Source organism: Oratosquilla oratoria, chromosome 5 (genome assembly GCF_046742065.1).
Source record: "Oratosquilla oratoria isolate Oo_2021 chromosome 5, ASM4674206v1, whole genome shotgun sequence".
Classification (NCBI taxonomy): Eukaryota; Metazoa; Arthropoda; class Malacostraca; order Stomatopoda; family Squillidae; genus Oratosquilla; species Oratosquilla oratoria.
In genome coordinates this window covers 18,889,603-18,909,602 of record NC_134781.1, presented here as the reverse complement: position 1 = coordinate 18,909,602, position 20,000 = coordinate 18,889,603, and the positions used below count along the sequence as shown (strand labels likewise).

The following is a 20,000-nucleotide window of genomic DNA, read 5'->3' as shown; positions in this document are numbered from 1 at the left end:
AACTGGATGCACAGAATGATTGAGTGTTCGAGAGAACTGTCGACGATAATGTCTGTTCCCAGGAAGCCCTGAGAACTGTCGACGATAATGTCTGTTTCCAAGAAGCCCTCCTGAATACGCAAGGCTATGATAACAACAAAAGGTCTACAAACAAGTCTGGTTCGCCCTTTCAACATTTTTTTTTTCCCCTTTACATGTTGCCTTCTCACCTGTCGGCCTGAGGGGAGCATCCGTCCACACACATCTCCTCTGCAGACATCAGGATCTCGGGATTACGACCAAGAGATCCAGACAAAAGGCTATCTGTCTCTGCGCGTGATCCGTTCAGTCAAGGCAATTTCACACCTTACACATCCCACCTGCCCATCTCCCTTTCACCCGAACTATCTCTTTATCTGTCATTTCAAGATTTTATCTCTTCCCACATCTTTCCGCCTCTGAATATCCCTCTCCCACCAGCTCCCAACACACCTCCTCCCTTACTCCTTGTAGGAGAATCGTGGTGGGCCACTGGTTAGCATACTTGTCTCAAGTTTTCAAACACGCGGGTTCGAGTCCTATTGGACTTTTGCAAGGAACCTAACCAAAGTCCTTCCCCGTGTCTGGTGGAGTGAAAAGGATTCTAGAAGCATAGAGAGGATGCACTGGCAGAGAGACTTGCACCTACAACAATTAAGACTAATGCGAACGTCACTGGAAAAGATATTCTTTAAAGTAATTTAGAATATACAATGCGTAAGATAGCGTGAGAGTGAGTTAGTATGTGTGTGTGTGTGTGTGTGTGTGTGTGTGTGTGTGTGTGTGTGTGTGTGTGTGTGTGTGTGTGTGTGTGTGTGTGTGTGTGTGTGTGTGTGTGTGTGTGTGTGTGTGTGTGTGTGTGTGCGTGCGCGTACAGAAGGTATGCGACAAAGCATTGCTACCTAATAACACAAAGTCGTTTGTCCAGGAGCGTAATCCGTCGTGTCAATGAAGCCCCTCGCGGGGAGGGGCGACCGCGTTTTGTGGTCGGCGGGACTGGCAATGAAGTGGCGGCTGTGGTGGTGGTAGTGGTGGTGGTGGCGGCGGTAATGGTGGTGGTGGTAATGGTGGTGGTGGTAATGGTGGTGGTGGTGGTAATGGTGGTGGTGGTAATGGTGGTGGTGGTGGTAATGGTGGTGGTGGTGGTAATGGTGGTGGTGGTGGTAATGGTGGTGGTGGTGGTGGTAATGGTGGTGGTGGTAATGGTGGTGGTGGTGGTAATGGTGGTGGTGGTGGTGGTAATGGTGGTGGTGGTAATGGTGGTGGTGGTGGTGGTAATGGTGGTGGTGGTGGTAATGGTGGTGGTGGTGGTAATGGTGGTGGTAATGGTGGTGGTGGTGGTAATGGTGGTGGTGGTGGTAATGGTGGTGGTAATGGTGGTGGTAATGGTGGTGGTGGTAATGGTGGTGGTGGTAATGGTGGTGGTGGTAATGGTGGCGGCGGCGGCTGTGGTGGTAGTGGCGGTAATGGTGCTGGTGGCGGTAATGGTGGCGGCGGCGGCTGTGGTGGTGGTAATGGTGGTGGTGGTAATGGTGATGGTGGTGATGGTGGTGGCGGTAATGGTGGTGGTGGCGGTAATGGTGGTGGCGGCGGTAATGGTGGTGGCGGTGGTAATGGTGGTGGTGGCAGTAATGGTGGTGGCGGCGGTAATGGTGGTGGCGGCGGCGGTAATGGTGGTGGCGGCGGTAATGGTGGCTGCGGCGGCGGTAATGGTGGCGTAGCGGGAATGGTGGTGGTAATGACGGTGGTGGTGGTTGTAATGACATTGGTAGTAATGATGGTGGTGGTGGTGGTGGTAATGGTAGCAATCAATGTGGTGATGATGGTGGTAGTAACAGTGGCGGTATTAATGGTCATGGTTATGGTCGTGGTGTTAATGGTGGTAGTGGTGGTGCTAATGATGATGGTGGTGGCAGAAATGGTGACAATGGTTCAGATGGCAACAGAGGTGGCAACAGTGGTGGTAGTTGTATACGTGGTGGCAGCTGTACGAACGGTGGTAGTGGTAACAGAAATAATGGTAGTGGTGGTAAAGGTGCTGGTAAAAACTGATGACGGTAAAGGTGGCAAAGGAGGTGGTCAAAGTGGTAATGTAGTAATCGTGGTAGAAAGCTGATGGTAAAACTAGCGATAAAGCTGGCGGTAAAGCTGGCGATAAAACTACCGGTAAAGCTGGCAGTAAAACTAGCGGCAAAGCTGGTGATGCAGCTGGCGGTAAAGCTGGCGATAAAGCTGGCGATAAAGCTGGTGATCAAGCTGGTGTTACAGGTAAAAACGCCTCAGATATCATGGCACCTGTGGAGGTCACAACCGCTCGTGCACGTGTGTGTGTGTGTGTGTGTGTGTGTGTGTGTGTGTGTGTGTGTGTGTGTGTGTGTGTGTGTGTGTGTGTGTGTGTGTGTGTGTGTGTGTGTGTGTGTGTGTGTGTGTGTGTGTGTGTGTGTGTGTGTGTGTGTGTGTGTGTGCGTGCGCGCGCGCGCACACTCAAAGGCCTAAGAAGGTGAGGAACCTACGCCAGGAGGCTCTGAGTAGCTCCAGCCGAAGCTGGAACCTTTGCCTTGTGTATTTGGTCTGTTGGGCATAGGCAACAGTCACTGCATAGAACCTGAGAGAATCACGGGATTCGAACCCACGAATAAGCTAGCGCGAGGCCAGCACGCTTCCAGCCTAACCTGACTCACGCACTAAACTTTTTTTTTTTTTTTTTGTTACAATCCCCGTGTTAACATCATCACAAGCCCTGTACAGAAGCCCCTTCTGCTCGCAGGTCCGGCTAAGTCCCTCCGATAACTCGTCCCGTTTTAGAAAAGCTGGAGCGCCACGACCTCGATGCAGAAGCCTCGACAGACGACAATGACCTGGAATCCTCTGAGCTCTTGGGCAGGTCATGGCGTTCTTTGGGTTGTGTACGGGACGACTGGAGGAGGTGGGAGGAGAGGGAAACGGGAGAGGAGGAGGGAGGCTGAGGAAATGGAGAGGAGGAGGACAGGAGAGAAAGGTGAGGAAAGGGAGAGGAGGGGAGGGGACGGAAGGAGGGTAGGGAAAGGGAGGGGAGGGAAGGAGGGTAGGGAAAGGGAGGGTATAGGGAAAGGGAAGGGATAAGGAAAAAGGAGAGGAGAAGGGAGGCTGAGAAAATGGAGACAAGAGAGGTAAAAAAAGGGAAATGGAGAGAAGGGAAGAAGGGTAAGGAAAGGGAGGGAAGAGAAGAAGGATAGGGAAAGGGAGGGAAGAGAAGAAGGGTAGGGAAAGGGAGGGAAGAGAAGAAGGGTAGGGAAAGGGAGGGAAGGAAAGAAGGGTAGGGAAAGCGAGGGAAGGGAAGAAGGGTAGGGAAAGCGAGGGAAGGGAAGAAGGGTAGGGAAAGGGAGGGAAGTCATGAAGGGCAGGGATAGAAAGGACGGGAATAGGGAAGAGAGTGAATGGGGGAGGAAGAGAGACAGACAGGCAGAGAGAAAGAGAAAGAGAGAGACAGAGAGAGAGAGAGAGAGAGAGAGAGAGAGAGAGAGAGAGAGAGAGAGAGAGAGAGAGAGAGAGAGAGAGAGAGAGAGAGAGAGAGAGAGAGAGAGAGAGAGAGAGAGAGAGAGAGAGAGAGAGAGAGAGGGGCGCAGAGAGATAGAGGGGGGCAGAGAGATAGAGGGAGGCAGAGAGAGAGAGAGAGGGGGGCAGAGAGAGAGAGAGAGGGGGCAGAGAGAGAGAGAGAGGGGGGCAGAGAGAGAGAGAGAGGGGGGCAGAGAGAGAGAGAGGGGGGGGCAGAGAGAGAGAGAGAGAGAGGGAGGGGGGCAGAGAGAGAGAGAGAGAGAGAGGGGGGCAGAGAGAGAGAGAGGGGGGGCAGAGAGAGAGAGAGAGAGAGAGAGAGAGAGAGAGAGAGAGAGAGAGAGAGAGAGAGAGAGAGAGAGAGAGAGAGAGAGAGAGAGAGAGAGAGAGAGTGAGAGGCAGAGTGAGAGGCAGAGTGAGAGGCAGAGAGAGAGAGGCAAAGAGAGAGAGAGGCAGAGAGAGAGAGAGGCAGAGAGAGAGAGAGGCAGAGAGGCAGAAAGAGGGAAAGAGGCAGAGAGAGAGAGAGAGAGAGAGAGAGAGAGAGAGAGAGAGAGAGAGAGAGAGAGAGAGAGAGAGAGAGAGAGAGAGAGAGAGAGAGAGAGAGAGAGACAGACAGAGGGGGAGAGAGGGAGGGAGAGAGACAGAGAGAGAGACAGCAGAGAGAGACAGACAGAGAGAGACAGACAGACAGACAGAGACACAGAGAGACAGACAGACAGAGACACAGAGAGACAGACGGAGAGATACAGAGACGGAGAGAGACAGAGACAGAGATAGACAAAGAGACAGGCGGAGATAGGGGAGAGGGAGAAAGAAGGAGGGAGGGAGAAAGAAGGAGGGAGGGAGAAAGAAGGAGGGAGGGAGAAAGAAGGAGGGAGGGAGAAAGAAGGAGGGAGGGAGAAAGAAGGAGGGAGGGAGGGAGAAAGAAGGAGGGAGGGAGGGAGAGGAAGAAGAGGGGAAGGAGAAAGAAAACTCACGAAAATCCCCGTCTTTGTTGTCAATTTTGCGAAGGAGTTGTTTACAATTCCTCGCGGGTCTTTCGCTTCTGACGAAGGTGAAGAGCGTAAGTCTTGTGTCTGCACAGAGTTCGATAACGATCTGGAAGCTCTTCCGAGGACTTAGCCACCAAGGATTTACGAGATCTTGTTTAGGTTCTACTTCGCAGTCTGCTCGTGATTCCCTGTACCTCCCTACTCCTCTCTCTCCTTCCATATCTCCACCTACTCCCTCTCTCTCTCTCTCTTTCTCTCTCTTACCCACGCATACATACACTGTGCGAGCATTTGTACAGTTTACTTGTGTGTGTGTGTGTGTGTGTGTGTGTGTGTGTGTGTGTGTGTGTGTGTGTGTGTGTGTGTGTGTGTGTGTGTGTGTGTGTGTGTGTGTGTGTGTATGTATGTGTGTGACCGCATTATATATATATATATATATATATATATATATATATATATATACATAAAATGCATGTGTAATGCACTATGTAACTGTGGCCCTATCTGCTAAGAAATTTTCTTTTGTTACCACAATATGGCTCATTTCCTAATCCCTCTTCCGAGGTTGTGCAGAGTGCGACCAAAATATGCTCTTGGGTTAACCGTCTGGTCGAAGCTGTATCGCCCTGCGAACGACTCTGTCAGTCCTCCTCCTGGCAGGACAAGGAGTCTTCTGGTTGGAGACGTCCTCCAAGGTCTTGGTTGTCCAGTTGCCTTCCGGGAAGGGGTGGGGTCTTCGTGCTCCTGGTAGCAAATGATCCTCGGCAGATGTCCAAGGAAAAATGAAAGTTCACCTGAAGACGAAGAAGCCGCACAGTTCCAAGATGATTTTGCAAGGTCTGCGGCGTTCCAAGAACTCATCGGACACGCCATTACAACGCTGGCCACGTCTGCGTACAGAAACGCGACCGCCATTGCGTACTTCTTCTTCGGTATTCGAGCTGGTGGCCATTCATCTTCCCTTCTTTCAATGAGTATGTTGCTCTCCAGCTATCTCCTTCACAGTCTGGCAGCGTCAGTCACTTTGTTGTACCAGAAGGCTGCGGAGGAGTTTGGAGCCACGTGGCTCTTTCCACTCGGTCGCGGCGCTTTATCTATTTCCCTTGCGGCAGACTACATGATATACTACTTTGTACACTTCACTCCAGCCTGCTGGGGTCGCTGGAGGAAGAAGGTTTTGAGTGTCACATTCCCCGACCTCTATAAAGTTCTTCTTCAGAAATTGGCAGCGGTGGAGAAGGACTTTGAAGATCCTGCCGTCATCGAGAACTCGATGAAAAACCCGGAGGAAATGACAAAAGCGATCGTTTCTGGGATTGGAATGGGTTGAGGAATCTCTCTTGATCTTAACCCGTTGAGAAACTTAATTTGGATTGGGGTGCGCCATCCCTGCCTACCCCCACCATTGTCAATGAATCTATGGCGCCTCCCATATAAAAAGAAAAAAAAAGAAACAAGAGAGAGAGAGAGAGAAATGGACTGTTTTGCATGTCATCGAATAGGCCCATAACGAATTCAAAGTCCAGTATATTTTCCCATCAAAACAAGGCGCAGGAAGTCATGCAAGACATTTACTCGTGTGAGTACTGGAAATGAAAACAAGACCGTTTTGGGTTGTGTCAGAAGCACCGAGATTACTTCTCTTTCCATCATTCTCCCCATCCCTTCTTCGTTCTCTCTCCCCTCCTCTTATCCATTCCGAAAGGCTTTGGGAGCGAAGGCCTAACATTCGAGTAATCTCACATTCATTCCGCCATTTTTCAAGTAGACTTCGTGACAGCTGGTCTGATGAACGCGAGTGAGGACCCCACATTGGAGCCCTGGAACCTGTTAGCCTTGGCTGGTGGAGAGAGGGAGGGAAGGGGAGAGGAGTGGAAGTGGAGTGGAAGAGAGGAGGAGGGGAGGGGAAGAGGAGAGGGGAGAAGAGGCGAGGAGGAGAAAAGGAGAGGAGAATAGGAGAGGAACGAAAAACGAGAGGACGGGTCGACTTGAGGACGGGAAGAGAAGATGGGAAGAGGAGAGGACGGAAAGAGAAGAGGACGGGAAGAGGAGAGGACGGGAAGAGAAGAGGACGGGAAGAGGAGAGGACGGGAAGAGAAGAGGACGGGAAGAGGAGAGGACGGGAAGAGAAATGAAAATGGAGGAAGAGAAGAGGAGAGGACGGGAAGAGAATTGAAAATGGAGGGAGAGAGGGAGGATGGGAGATGAAGAGAGGGGGAAATGGATGAAAAAGAGTAGGAAGAGGAAGAAATAAGGAATCACAAAGGGAGGGAGTGGAGAGTTTGGGAGGGAGCGAGTAAAGAGGGGAGAGAAGGTTTAGAGAGAAGGGCCAAGAAGGTCTGGAAAAAAAAAAAAAAAACGAAATTCCGAAAAGTTCCGAAGAGGTCCGAGAAGGTTCAAGAAGGTTCCGAAAGAGTTCCAGAAGATCCTGGAAGGTCCTGGAAGGTCCTGGAAGGTCCTGCAAAGCCCCAGATCATACCAGAGCAAAGGTCCAAATTCATCGAATATAGCGACTCGGGGTTTCCAAAAGAACTTGAACTCTTAGGGAACCTTTGGTCAGAATCTGTACATACACGCACGCACACACGCATACACGCACGCACACACACCTGCCTCTACCCTGTGTTCCTCTGCCTCCTGGGTGGTCGACCGGGTGGTCCTTCGGTCTCGCTCCCACGGGGGTGAGCCACAGGCCTCCTCATCACCCTCACCGGCAGCCATCCCCCGCGAGTTCACGAGGGGGATCGTGAGCTCCCACCTTTGCTGCGTTCTGCGCTCTTCTAGCGCGCGCGCACACACACACACACACACACACACACACACATACATACACACACGTGCATACATATACATGTACATTATATCTATATTATATATATATATATATGTATATATTGTCGAGATATTCTGACATGTTGACGTAAGTGGGAGTAGGAAACACAGTAGTCTTAGTCTGAGTTTTTTCCTGCAAAACTAGTCAAGAATAAACTCAGACTAAGACTCCTGAGTTTCCTACTCCCACTTACGTCATACACACACACACACACACACACACACACACACACACACACACACACACACACACACACAAAATACACGTTGGACCCGATGTAGCTCTGCAGGCTATTTTGGAATCACCGATAGAGTGAGGCTGCAGCCCATGAGGGGATCGGGATAGCTTTGTTTATAATCGACTCCTGTGGGGACTACGTAGTGCACTTCACTTCCCCAGTCACGAATCCATAAAGGAGAATAAAGTAAACGAACAACGTGTGGGCCATTTTGTATGAGCGGCGCCGGGAACAGAGTTGGGCCATGCAGGATTCGAACAGGCGATCTCGTGCTCCACAATCTGCTGCTCTGCCAATTGGGCTATAAAGTGTGTGTGTGTGTGTGTGTGTGTGTGTGTGTGTGTGTGTGTGTGTGTGTGTGTGTGTGTGTGTGTGTGTGTGTGTGTGTGCGAGTGTGCGTGTGTGCGAGTGTGCGTGTGTGTGCTTGCGTGTGTGTGTAAGTGTATAAGTGTGTGTGTGTGTATGTGTATAAATGTGTGTGTGTGTGTGTGTATGAGTGTGCGTGCGTGTGTGTGTATACGTGTAGAAGTGTGTGTATACGTGTAGAAGTGTGTGTACGTGTAGAAGTGTGTGTGTGTGTGTGTGTGTGTGTGTGTGTGTGTGTGTGTGTGTGTGTGTGTGTGTGTGTGTGCGTGCGTGCGTGCGTGCGTGTGTGTGTGTGCATGTTCGTATTCGCGTGTACGTGTGCGTACACATTTTGGGGCACTGTTAGTCCAAGAGCGACAATGATAAAAAAAAAATCTGTTCCCCCACATACGATCTCTTTGACTGCTATTCACGTAAACAAGGAGAGATCAGAATATCCTTAACATCACTCTTAGAAGAAGCGCCTCCGAGTGGTTCCATAGCGAAATTAATCACAAATTCTTTGGTTCAAATTCCAGCAAAAATATTCAATTTACATACAGGCATGCACACATACATACATGCACATGTACAAAAATGCTCAGATACACATACATCCACACATATATACATACACACACACATTCGTATATACAAATATGTATGCATACATTAACACATAAATCTGAACATACACATACACACACACATACACATACACACACACACACACACACACACACACACACACACACACACACACACACACACACATTTAATGAATTAAACATTTTTTGTCATGAAAGTTGATGACCACATGCCATCATGAAGAATAACGGCACTGTCACTCATAAAGAAAAAGAAAAAAGGAAAAACTCTTTAAAAGACCACAGAACTTTAATGGGTTACGTAACAACTACAAAAACCTCTACTAATGACAGACTCGGGTAGTTGTAGTTGGGTGGTGTCGTGGCCGGGTTGTGGTCGGTGACGGGGGTTGTGGTGGTCATGTTGTGGTGGAGGGGTGGAAGGGTGGAAGGGTGGAGGGAGAGAAATGAGGTCTGTCAGTGGTGGAGGATTCTCTCCTGCCTACTTACCATGACGGAGAAGTTGTCCATTGTTCCAGATTTGTTCTCTTCTTTTTCTTAGTTTCCTTTTTTTTTTTTTTTTTATCACTTTTTCACTATCAGTTTCTCTGTAGGAAGAAAAAAGGAATTAGATTTTTTTTCGAAGTTGGAAGATATGGTTGTATTCCAACAATACAAAAATTATATATATTTTAAGTAGGCAAAATAAAAAAATCTAAATATCGAACACTTGAAAAGTAAGAAAAGTTATTTTTACAGACTGAAGATTGTCGACAAGTGAACATGAAAATATAAAAGTCAAATAGGAAAAATGAATATATATGCACGAAAAGCATCTACTTGTATCTTGAAAATACATTGATCTATCTAAAGAGATAGTGAACGGTGCGTAGAGGTACTATGTAGTAACACACACACGTGTGAAGATCTGGAGTCTGGGATCAACTTCGAAGGGGTTAGCGTAAACATCAGACTCGATGAGGGAGGTTTATTGCCCGACATTTCGGTTCTGGTCCTAGACCCGTCTTCAGGGATTTGATGGAATACAATGTTCAATATAAACGAGCTTTTGAACACTGTATCCCATCATACCCCTGAAGATGGCCCTAGGACTTGGAACGAAACGTCAGACAATAAACCTCCCTCACCGAGTCTGGTATTTACGCTTCACCCTTCAATATACATATATACACATACATATAACAAAAGTCTTATACGTCTCACATATATATATACAAACATACATACCGGTACATATACATATATACATACACATACACATTCTTATACACATATCCACACACACACACACACACACACACACACACACACACACACACACACACACACACACACACACACACACACACACACACACACACACATTATTAGTGTTTGAATACAAATATTTTTGGTATTCATGCAAGAAATTTCCAGTAGCACGCAACCCCATTCCACACTTCGTACAAGATAAACACTCGAGACACTAATACACATAACACCACATGATGATACTCAACAATATCAATTTAGCGAGGGCTAATATATATATTCCGATTGTTTACTATGATATACTATTCGGGCTGGATGTGACGCCGATGTTAAATGAATGATTTACGTCTCCGCTTCCTGGCTCCGGCACAATTTCCTCGTCCTCCATGGAAGTGCCTGACAGGAGCTAGACCGTGTTTAATTTGACTCCCAAAGAAAAACAGTTCATCGATAGAGGTGGACCCCCTCTTATTGCAAGACATTTCCGTTGAGAGAAGGAGTATTAAAAATCTGCAGCTCGTTGTAAAAAATGTACAATTAAAGAATTAGATAAATGGATAGTTAGATTAATAGGTTGATATATAATAGATGAATAAATGGATAAATAATACCAGTAAAGATAATAGATTAATAAAGATAAAATAAATTCATATATGAATAACAAAAAAATAAATAATAGTAAAGAAATAAATGTAAGGTAAATGTACAATAACCAATGTCAAGGTTACCAAAAATAACAACAACAATAATAATGATAATAGCAATAACAATAACAATAATAATAATAATAAATCAAAAACATTTCCGTTTGCACAATCGACCAAAATCCCATTACTGCGTTCGCAGTATCGATCACAAGGCAGCAGTTCTATCGCCACAATCAATAACACGACAAAAATTCTGTTCTTAGAATCTATTACAAGATGGAAATTCTGTTCTCACAATCGATCACAATCAAAGAGAACAACAAATACGTTAACGTTGTAGCAAAGATTCGGTTAATGATAGACCAAGATTGGTATCTCCATTACTGGTAAATAGTAGAGACGTCACTTCTCAGTGAGGTTTAATTGGCCAATTAGTGTACTCCTGTCACCGTCTTACTTCCTCGAAAAGCAGAACAATATTTACACCTGCGGAGGATACGGCCCAGCTGTCCAGCCATTTCCATTTATGTAGCTATATATATATATATATATATATATATATATATATGTTATTTTTATCTCAGTTTCCATTTATCTATATATTCATAGTTATCTGTTAATCCATTTTTATTTATATATCCACATATCTATATATTTATAGTTACCTGTCCATCCCTTTACATCTATATATCAACATATCTATATATTCATAATCATTTGTCCACCCCTTTTTATCCATATATCCACATATCTATATATTTATAATCATCTGTCCATACCTCTGTATCTATATATTTACTTATCGTATTATTTACCTTTTTTTTTATTATATTTTCAAGAAAGGGAAGACGAGGGATGGGTTGTCCCGATGTAGGGACAGAGTTTCAAGATGGAGTCTTTGTAAAAAAAAAAAAAAAAAAAAAAAAAAAAAAAAAAAAAAAAAAAAAAAAAAAAAAAAAAAAAAAAAAAAAAAAAAAAAAAGCAATGAATGAATAAATAAAATAAATTAATAAGCAAGACAAATAAATAAATTGATAAATCTGGCAATAGTCATAACAAAAATCTTGTACGTGTCACGGAGGTAAGTGAGGCTACATGTTTGTATCACAATATAATCTTATTTGTCCCTTTTGTCTCTTTTTTTTTGTTTCTCCAAATTTCTTAACACTTTCGATCCTTCACCACTAAAGCCACGCCGTTACCAGTAGTTGTTTACAATTTCTAAATGATTTTGTAATAAGTTCAAAATCTTTGCTACGATGAAGTAATGCCAGTTTTGTTTTGGTATTCACTCATGCAAACACGCAAACGCACGCGTGTACACACACACACACACACATATATATATATATATATATATATATATATATATATATATATATATATATATATATGGGTGGGGAAGGGCAAACGAAGATGTGTTGGGAATAGAGTTTATTGCTCTAACGTTGCGACCAACTTGGTCTTCTTCAAAGGACGTTGGTCGCAACGTTAGGGTAATAAACTCTATTCCCAACACATTTTCGTCTGTCCTTCCCCACCCATTTCTCTCTCATTTGTCTTGAATATATATATATATATATATATATATATATATATATATATATTACATATATATACATATATATACATATATACATATACATATATATATACATATATATACATATATACATATACATATATACATATATATACATATATATATACACATATATACACATTATATACATATATATACATATATATACATATATATAACATATATATATATACATATATATATACATATATATATTACATATATATATACATATATACATATATATATATATATATATATATATATATATATATATATACTACATATGTATATACATATATCACTACGGCAGATGAGCGTTCGAGACAAATGCACGTGAATTAAAAGCACATATCGCTTGCAGATGGTGTAATAATATAATAGCCAAGTGTTCTCCTGACTGCAATTACACAGTCGATCAACACCTTGGCCATAACAAATGCCTTTGGAGCTGTCATTCAGTGACACAGCACTAAACTGCCCGTTTATACATTTGAATTATCTTCTAAACTCACAAGCTGTAAATCTAGAATATGACAACATATCGTATTAGAAAGTCGCATCGAAGGCTGGCGTCCATATATCTCCAAAATGTCACAGGTAATTGCTGTGCTTGCGAGGCTGTCACCATAAATAACAGGGACTTGTCGTATCTAGCAAATGCTTTTGTTTACAGATGACGTCACCAGTGATCGTCTGCCTGCTTGCCTCTTCCTCCCGCGTGGCAAGCTTTGGGTCAATAGTCTTTATTTTAGTTAAAACTTGGCTATTTTTGTGCACCTCTGGAGGGACTTCTTTACGCCCACGCCCGCCCTCACGCCCACCCCACCCTCAGCCTCAGTTACTGTACAGTCAGGCCATTTTGTTTCACCTTTTGAACCGAACAACTTCAGCGATTTTTTTCTGTCAAATGAAGACTCATTCAACGGTGTTAATCACGTTATACGTGCGTTAGTATGGTATATACTCATATCTCTAGCGGCAGATGATTTTATTAATGTGAAGCGATTAGTTTGTATTGTTCAATTTAGTTATGGTTAACTCCTGATAAACTCGTTCCAATGAGCGGACCAAAGCTGTCAAAAACATCGACAAATCCTTCACAAACCTTAAAAGGGTAATGTACACGGTCAAACTGTTGGTCAAACCGGGTTTGTCAAACAGGGTTTGTCAAAACGGGTTTGGCAAACTATTTGTCAAACATTTTGTCAAACATTTTGTCAAACCGGGTTTGACAAGCAGTTTGACTGTGTAAATGGCTCTATGCATCATCAATAGAATATTAACATACTTGCTTAGCACAACCAACAGTGCCAACTTTAATCAATTACCAACATCAATCAAGCTCCAACATCGATTGCCATCATCATTACAGTACTAACATCAGTCAACTGCCAACAATCGAGTGACAACAGTAAGACAATTCCAACACTACTGTGACGTCCTTACATGTTGTCATGGCAACAGACAGACTTTTGTATTCATACTGAGGGTAGTTTCAACGTAATTGAAATGGTTTAATTAACTTTCTTTGACAATTTCATTTAGATATAAGTATCATTATTATTATCATTTTCTACTGGTTAATGACCACCAGACTTACGTTTTATTAAAAAAAAAAAAAAAAAAATCCGGTCACTTCCCTCTCATAACCATAACACCTTGTAACCATCACAGCGGGTGGTTAACAACCGCCCATAACCAATCACCTTGCGAGCCAATAACTTGTAATAACACGTCATTAGTCTCAACGTCAGGAATTAAGAATTTCTCATGGTTTAGAGTTCAGCTCCCCAAAACCGAAGTCAATATCCCCCCACCCCCGTCCCTACATCCCCCCACCCCCGTCCCTACATCCCCCATCCCCCATCCCCCCCCGCCCAGCTCCGCCCCCAACCTAATTGTGGGCCCCGTCAGAATGGCAAGAGCCCCCCATAGCTCCATTTCTCCCCATATTTTGGCCCCCCAATTCATATCCCCCACACACAAAATTCCCCCCAAAGTTATTCCCGTTCATTCAGATTCCTTCACTGATGACAACCTTTAATCATTCTATTCTGGTGAAGATCAAACTATTTCATTCAGTACTGGGGAAGTTGGGAAAGCTTGTGAAGGCGATTGGTTACCTTCGTTATTTTCGGTGAAAATAACGATAACGACAACGATAACAACCACTACCACCAGAGGTCGCCGGGCTGAAACGTTTAGAACGTTCCCCAACTCGAAACGTTAACGAAAGAAAAGTGACGTCATTATACGTTATTTCACGGCAGACCCCAACACTGTTTCATTATAACGAAGGCGACGGAGAGAGATGGAGTGGGGAATGGAGGACGAGACTGGGATGGAGTGCGAATGGAGGACCAGACGGGAAGGAGTGGGGAGGATGAGGGGGGGAAGGGGAGGGGAGGATGAGGGGGTAACGGGGAGGAAAAGAGGAAAGGATAGGGAGCACTTAAGGGGGAAGGGAAGGGAGGAGGTGAAGGAGGAAGATAGGAAGGAGGTAAGGGAGGAAGTGAGGGAGGAGGAAAGGGAGGAAGAAGGTAAAGGAGGAGGAAGGGGGGAAGAAAGGAAGGAGGTAAGGGAGGAGGAAAGAGAGGAAGAAAGGAAGGAGGTAAGGAAGGAGGAAAGGAAGGAGGAAAGGAAGGAGGAAAGGGAGGAGGAAAGAGAGGAAGAAAGAAAAGAGGATGGGGACCAGTTGAGGGAGGAGGATAGGGAGGAGGAAAGGAAGGAGGAGACGGACGAGGAAAGAGAGGAGGATAAGGAGAAGTTGAGGGAGGAGGGAAGGAGAAGAGGGTGAAGTGAGTGGAAGTTTCCTAAAAAAAATCTGCTACAAGGTTGAATAAAATCGTCTGGCACTACAAGTTCTTCTCAGAATGCTTAAATATGTCCAGAGTGCTTAAAATATATTTTTTTATTAACTTGAGATGATTCTATTCAGATGGAAGGATGCGCCACGTCTGAAGACGTATGTGTTTGTGTGTGTGTGTGTGTGTGTGTGTGTGTGTGTGTGTGTGTGTGTGTGTGTGTGTGTGTGTGTGTGTGTGTGTGTGTGTGTGTGTGTGTGTGTGTGTGTGTGTGTGTGTGTGTGTGTGTGTGTGTGTGTGTGTGTGTGTGTGTGTGTGTGTGTGTGTGTGTGTATGCATGCGTGTGATGCGTGTGTGTGTGTTTACCTAATAATATTATACAGGAAAGGAGCACACACTCGCGAAATTCCATCTCTATTCCATCAATCACACCTAGCTTGCGTGCGCGCACGCGTTATGCAAATATCCGCAAATTCGCACACGAACACCGCGGCACCGCTCGCGTGTCCGAATCGGTTAACCGTCAAGAAGGCTTACCGTTAACCCTCAAGAAGGCTTACCGTTCGTCTTAACCGCCGCAGACATAAAATCTCCTCTTCTTGGCCTCTTCTCCCCCGTTCGCGAGGCTACTTCTCCCCCCCTCCCCCGGTCCCCCTTACCCCCCATCCGTTCCCAGCCCCCCCTCAAGCCCCCCTCAGAACGCCCCCAAGCCTTCATCTCAGTAGATGATTCCCCTCTGACATCCAACCGTACGTTCATTTTTCAAAGTAACGCAAGGAAGAGGAGGAGGAGGAGGAGGAGGAGAAGGAGGAGGAGGAATAAGAGGATGAGGAGGAAGACGAAAATAAAGGTGGTGTTGCTGATGATGATAGTACTGATGTTGAAAGCGGTAATGATGAAGGTGGTGGTGATAATGATGATGATGATGATGATGATGATGATGATGATGATGATGATGATGATGGTGATGATGATGATTATGGTGATGATTATGGTGATGATGATGATGATGATGATGAGGAGGAGGAGGAGGAGGAGGAGTAGGGAGGAAGAGGAGAAGGAGAGTGAGGAGTAGGAGGAGGATTAGTAGGAGAGCGAGTGGCAGGAAACAGTTGAAAGAAAGAGGATAAGGAGGAGGAAGATGAGGAGGAGGAAATAGAGGAGGAAAAGAGGAGGAGGAGAAAGGAGAGTCGGAGGAAACAGAAAAAGGAGTAGAAGGAGAAAGGGAAGATGAGGAAGAGGAGAAAACAGAGGAGGAAAAGAGGAGGAGGAGGAGAAAGGAGAGTTGGAGGAAACTGGGAAAAAGGAGTACGAGGAAGATGATGATGATGAGGAGGAGGAGGAGAAAGGGACGAAGAGGAATAGGAGGAGGAAGAGTAGGAGGAAGAGGAGGAAGAGGAGGAGGAGGAGGAGGAGGAGGGAGAGGAGGAGGAGGAGGAGGAGGGAGAGGAGGAGAAAGGGACGAAGAGGAATAGGAGGAGGGGGAAGAGGAGGATGATCAGGTGGAGGAAGAGGAGGAGGATCAGGTGGAGGAAGAGGAGGAGGAGGATGAAGAACTGGAATAACGAGTTCGTTGACTAAGAGGCATCAGGCAACAGGACGACGACGAGAACAAGGCTGAAGAGGAACAAGAAGAGAAAGACTGAAATTATGAGGAGGAGGAGCGTGAACAAGAGGAAGACAGCTTTACATATTAAAAACAGAGCGAGAGCGAGAGCGAGTACCACAGAAAGAGAGCGGCCAGGGTTGAGGGGGGGGGGGGTGAGGATGAAGGTTGGGGGGGCGTCGCCCCTCGTCCCTCCCCCCTCCCCCCTTGGGTCCCCTCGACCCCCACGGCCCCCCTCGCCTCAGCCCTGAGTCAACAGTTTCCAGCGTTGGGTCGCCGAGAGATTGACTCCGCGGTTGGGCCTATCTCCATTGCAGATGCGGCCTGGGGGGACGGAGGAGCCGCTCGCTGAGAGCAGCTCTTTGTTAACCCAAAATACCCGCCCACCCGCACGCCTGCCCCTTTGATCTAACTCACTCTCACTGCGTGAGCGCGCGCGCGCGCGCGTGTGTGTGTGTGTGTGTGTGTGTGTGTGTGTGTGTGTGTGTGTGTGTGTGTGTGTGTGTGTGTGTGTGTGATTCACCATGGTCTTGGACCACGTGTTGTACTCGTGATCGACAGTTAACCTCCCGGATGAGAGCTCAGAACTCGTATGACCGATCTCTGGGTAATAATGTGACCTTACACGCACGCACACACACACACACCCCAACTCCCCGACCACGAGAGTTGGAGTAACACCCCGCAGCGAAGCGATACTGAAATTATTTCAGCCGTGGGCGGGAGTCGAACCCGGACCGCCGTAGTGGCAAGCGAGAACTCTAACCACAGCGTGTGTGTGTGTGTGTGTGTGTGTGTGTGTGTGTGTGTGTGTGTGTGTGTGTGTGTGTGTGTGTGTGTGTGTGTGTGTGTGTGTGTGCATGAGTGCGTGCGTGTGTGCGCGTGAAAAATAGAAAGAGAGCTATAAGAGAGAGTTTTTCGTCGTCTCCCTTTCGTTTGTCCTCTCTTTTTACTTTCCCCCTTCCGTTCCAGGCGGCACTTTTCCTTATATTCTGCTGCCGTCAAGCGATTTTATTTATTTCCATGGCAACTTCCCCCACCTCGGTAGCGAAAAGGTTAAAATAAATTCTGACCAAAAGTCAGACGACTTTATTCAGTTAAACGAAACCACCTCGGCATTCTTAGAGGGTTAGAAGACTAACCCATTTAACCCATGTCGGTTAACCTTAAAGTCACTTAAACGAGTTTGTCCTATCGCCAGGTAAACTCATTCAGGTTAAACGGGGTTAACCGTCCCGGTCAGAACCTTTGCTACAGAACTTACCAAACATCGAACTTCGAGTTCGAAAACATCGAAGTCGTCTTCGGGGGAAACTTCTTCGGGGTGCCTTACTGGGTCTCCGGAGCATTTCCGTGAACGGCCCTACCAGCTTGAGAGACCCAGGAGGCCCGGGATTCTCGCGCCTCCTAATGAGAGGCCACGTCACTGCGAGGTAAATCGAGAGGCATCACCTCAATTCATCAGCCCACGGGGGTTCCTTCCCTTCCCCAACAATCTCCAACACCCTTAGATGACCCCACACGCGACGGTCCGTGGACGTGACGTCAGGGCTGCCTCTCTCTCTCTCTCTCTCTCTCTCTCTCTCTCTCTCTCTCTCTCTCTCTCTCTCTCTCTCTCTCTCTCTAAAAAAAAAAAAAAAAAAAAAAAAAAATATATATATATATATATATATATATATATATATATATATATATATATATATATATTTAGATATATATATATATTCCGTTTTCATTGCAATCCCCCCAAATCCCAAACTCCCCCAAAATTCACCAAATTACCCAAATTGACGTACGGTACATCTCTTTCTATACGAGAATTCATTTGTACCTACTCCAAAAAGAAACAAACAAATAAAACAATATAAATATAAAAACAAATGTTCCCTTAAACCTTTGTTGTTCCCGACCAAATCCCAACTCCCCCAAGCCTACACCCCTATCCGTAGGCATGAAGTTACCCCTTTCTCCCTGGGGCCGTTCTCACCTTAACCCTGAAACCCTAACACTCTTAACCCTCTCCTAGATGACCCACACGTTTAACCACAGCCCCCCCAAGCCCCCTTCCCAGCCTCCCAGCCCCCGACTCTCTCACCCACCAACCGTGGGTCGAATCCCTTTCCCTTTACCCCTGACCGTGCGCGGGTAAACATGTCGAAACGTTTGGTACAAAAACGTTTAATTTGTTTGTCAACAATTAATCACAATTAAGCCTCCCTGGCTCTCCCTCCCAGAGAGGCCGGCCAGGTAAGGCTCCGCTCGTAACCTCTCATTAGGGATTCGATGCTCATCTGTCTGAAACGAATGCCTCCCCCCACCCCCCTCCTCACCCAACACCCACCCCCGATCTCCCCCCCTTCTATCTCTACCTCCCCATACACCCCGTTATTTCCATCTCTATCTCCCCATACACTCCGTTATTTCCATCTCTACAGCCTTAGTCCTTAAGACAGCTTCTTAAAACCAAAATACTCACTCTCTCACTGTGTGTGTGTGTGTGTGTGTGTGTGTGTGTGTGTGTGTGTGTGTGTGTGTGTGTGTGTGTGTGTGTGTGTGTGTGTGTGTGTGTGTGTGTGTGTGTGTGTGTGTGTGTGTGTGTGTGTGTGTGTGTGTGTGTGTGTGTGTGTGTGTGTCTGTGTGTGTGTGTGTGTGTGTGTGTGTGTGTGTGTGTGTGTGTGTCTGTGTGTGTGTGTGTGTGTGTGTGTGTGTGTGTGTGTGTGTGTGTGTGTGTGTGTGTGTGTGTGTGTGTGTGTGTGTGTGTGTGTGTGTGTGTGTGTGTATGTGTGTGTGTGTCTGTGTGTGTGCGCGCGCGCTCGTGCGTGTACATATATCTAATAGGCAACAAACATTGTTTGTCTGCCTGTTACAGAATCATAAAATCTCAAGTGTCAAAAGCGATCGTCTCCTCAGTAAATTAATTTTATTTCTTAATTATAATGCCGGAAATAGGGAAATTACGACTTAATAATATCTGAACGTTTCGATCAGCAATCTCTCCCACACAGAACGAGACGACAATTTCATATGCTTTAGCCAAATGTAAATACTTCAAACACTCGCGAGCTATACGAAACATGACCCCCACCCCTTCTTGATGACAGGAACATTCTGAACTGTAAAATCAGATAATAAATTCTCACGATGTAAAAAAAAAAAAAAAGAACAATTATTTCAAGTTCACCACCACATTATGAACAACCAGTGAACAGTTCACAAACCTGAACTAGGGCATTCGGACCATCGCTACATCACTTCCAACACACATGAATCAAGTGTCAGAAGTCTGCGTGTCAGCAGAGGAATTCCTCTGTGTCACTCCGTGCCAGAAGGCTGTGTGTCGGTTATCACTTCCGACACACATGAATCAAGTGTCAGAAGTCTGCGTGTCAGCAGAAGAATTCCTCTGTGTCACTCCGTGCCAGAAGGTTGTGTGTCGGTTATCACTTCCGATACACATGAATCGAGTGTCAGAAGTCTGCGTGTCAGCAGAAGAATTCCTCTGTGTCACTCCGTGCCAGAAGGTTGTGTGTCGGTTATCACTT

The 20,000-nt window shown here is 45.8% G+C and overlaps 1 protein-coding gene across 4 annotated transcripts in view; it reads right to left on the bottom strand.

The window, feature by feature from the left end:
* The window catches only part of Sp1 (transcription factor Sp8), a 611,561-nt gene that overhangs the window by 496,387 nt on the left and 95,174 nt on the right, over window positions 1–20,000 (bottom strand). For all 4 annotated transcript variants that reach the window (XM_076184971.1, XM_076184975.1, XM_076184980.1 and 1 more), the window contains exon 2: window positions 9,055–9,152. In XM_076184971.1, coding sequence (XP_076041086.1) covers window positions 9,055–9,075 — 21 coding nt within the window. In that variant the 5' untranslated portion in view covers window positions 9,076–9,152. The remainder of the gene's footprint in view (window positions 1–9,054; window positions 9,153–20,000) is intronic.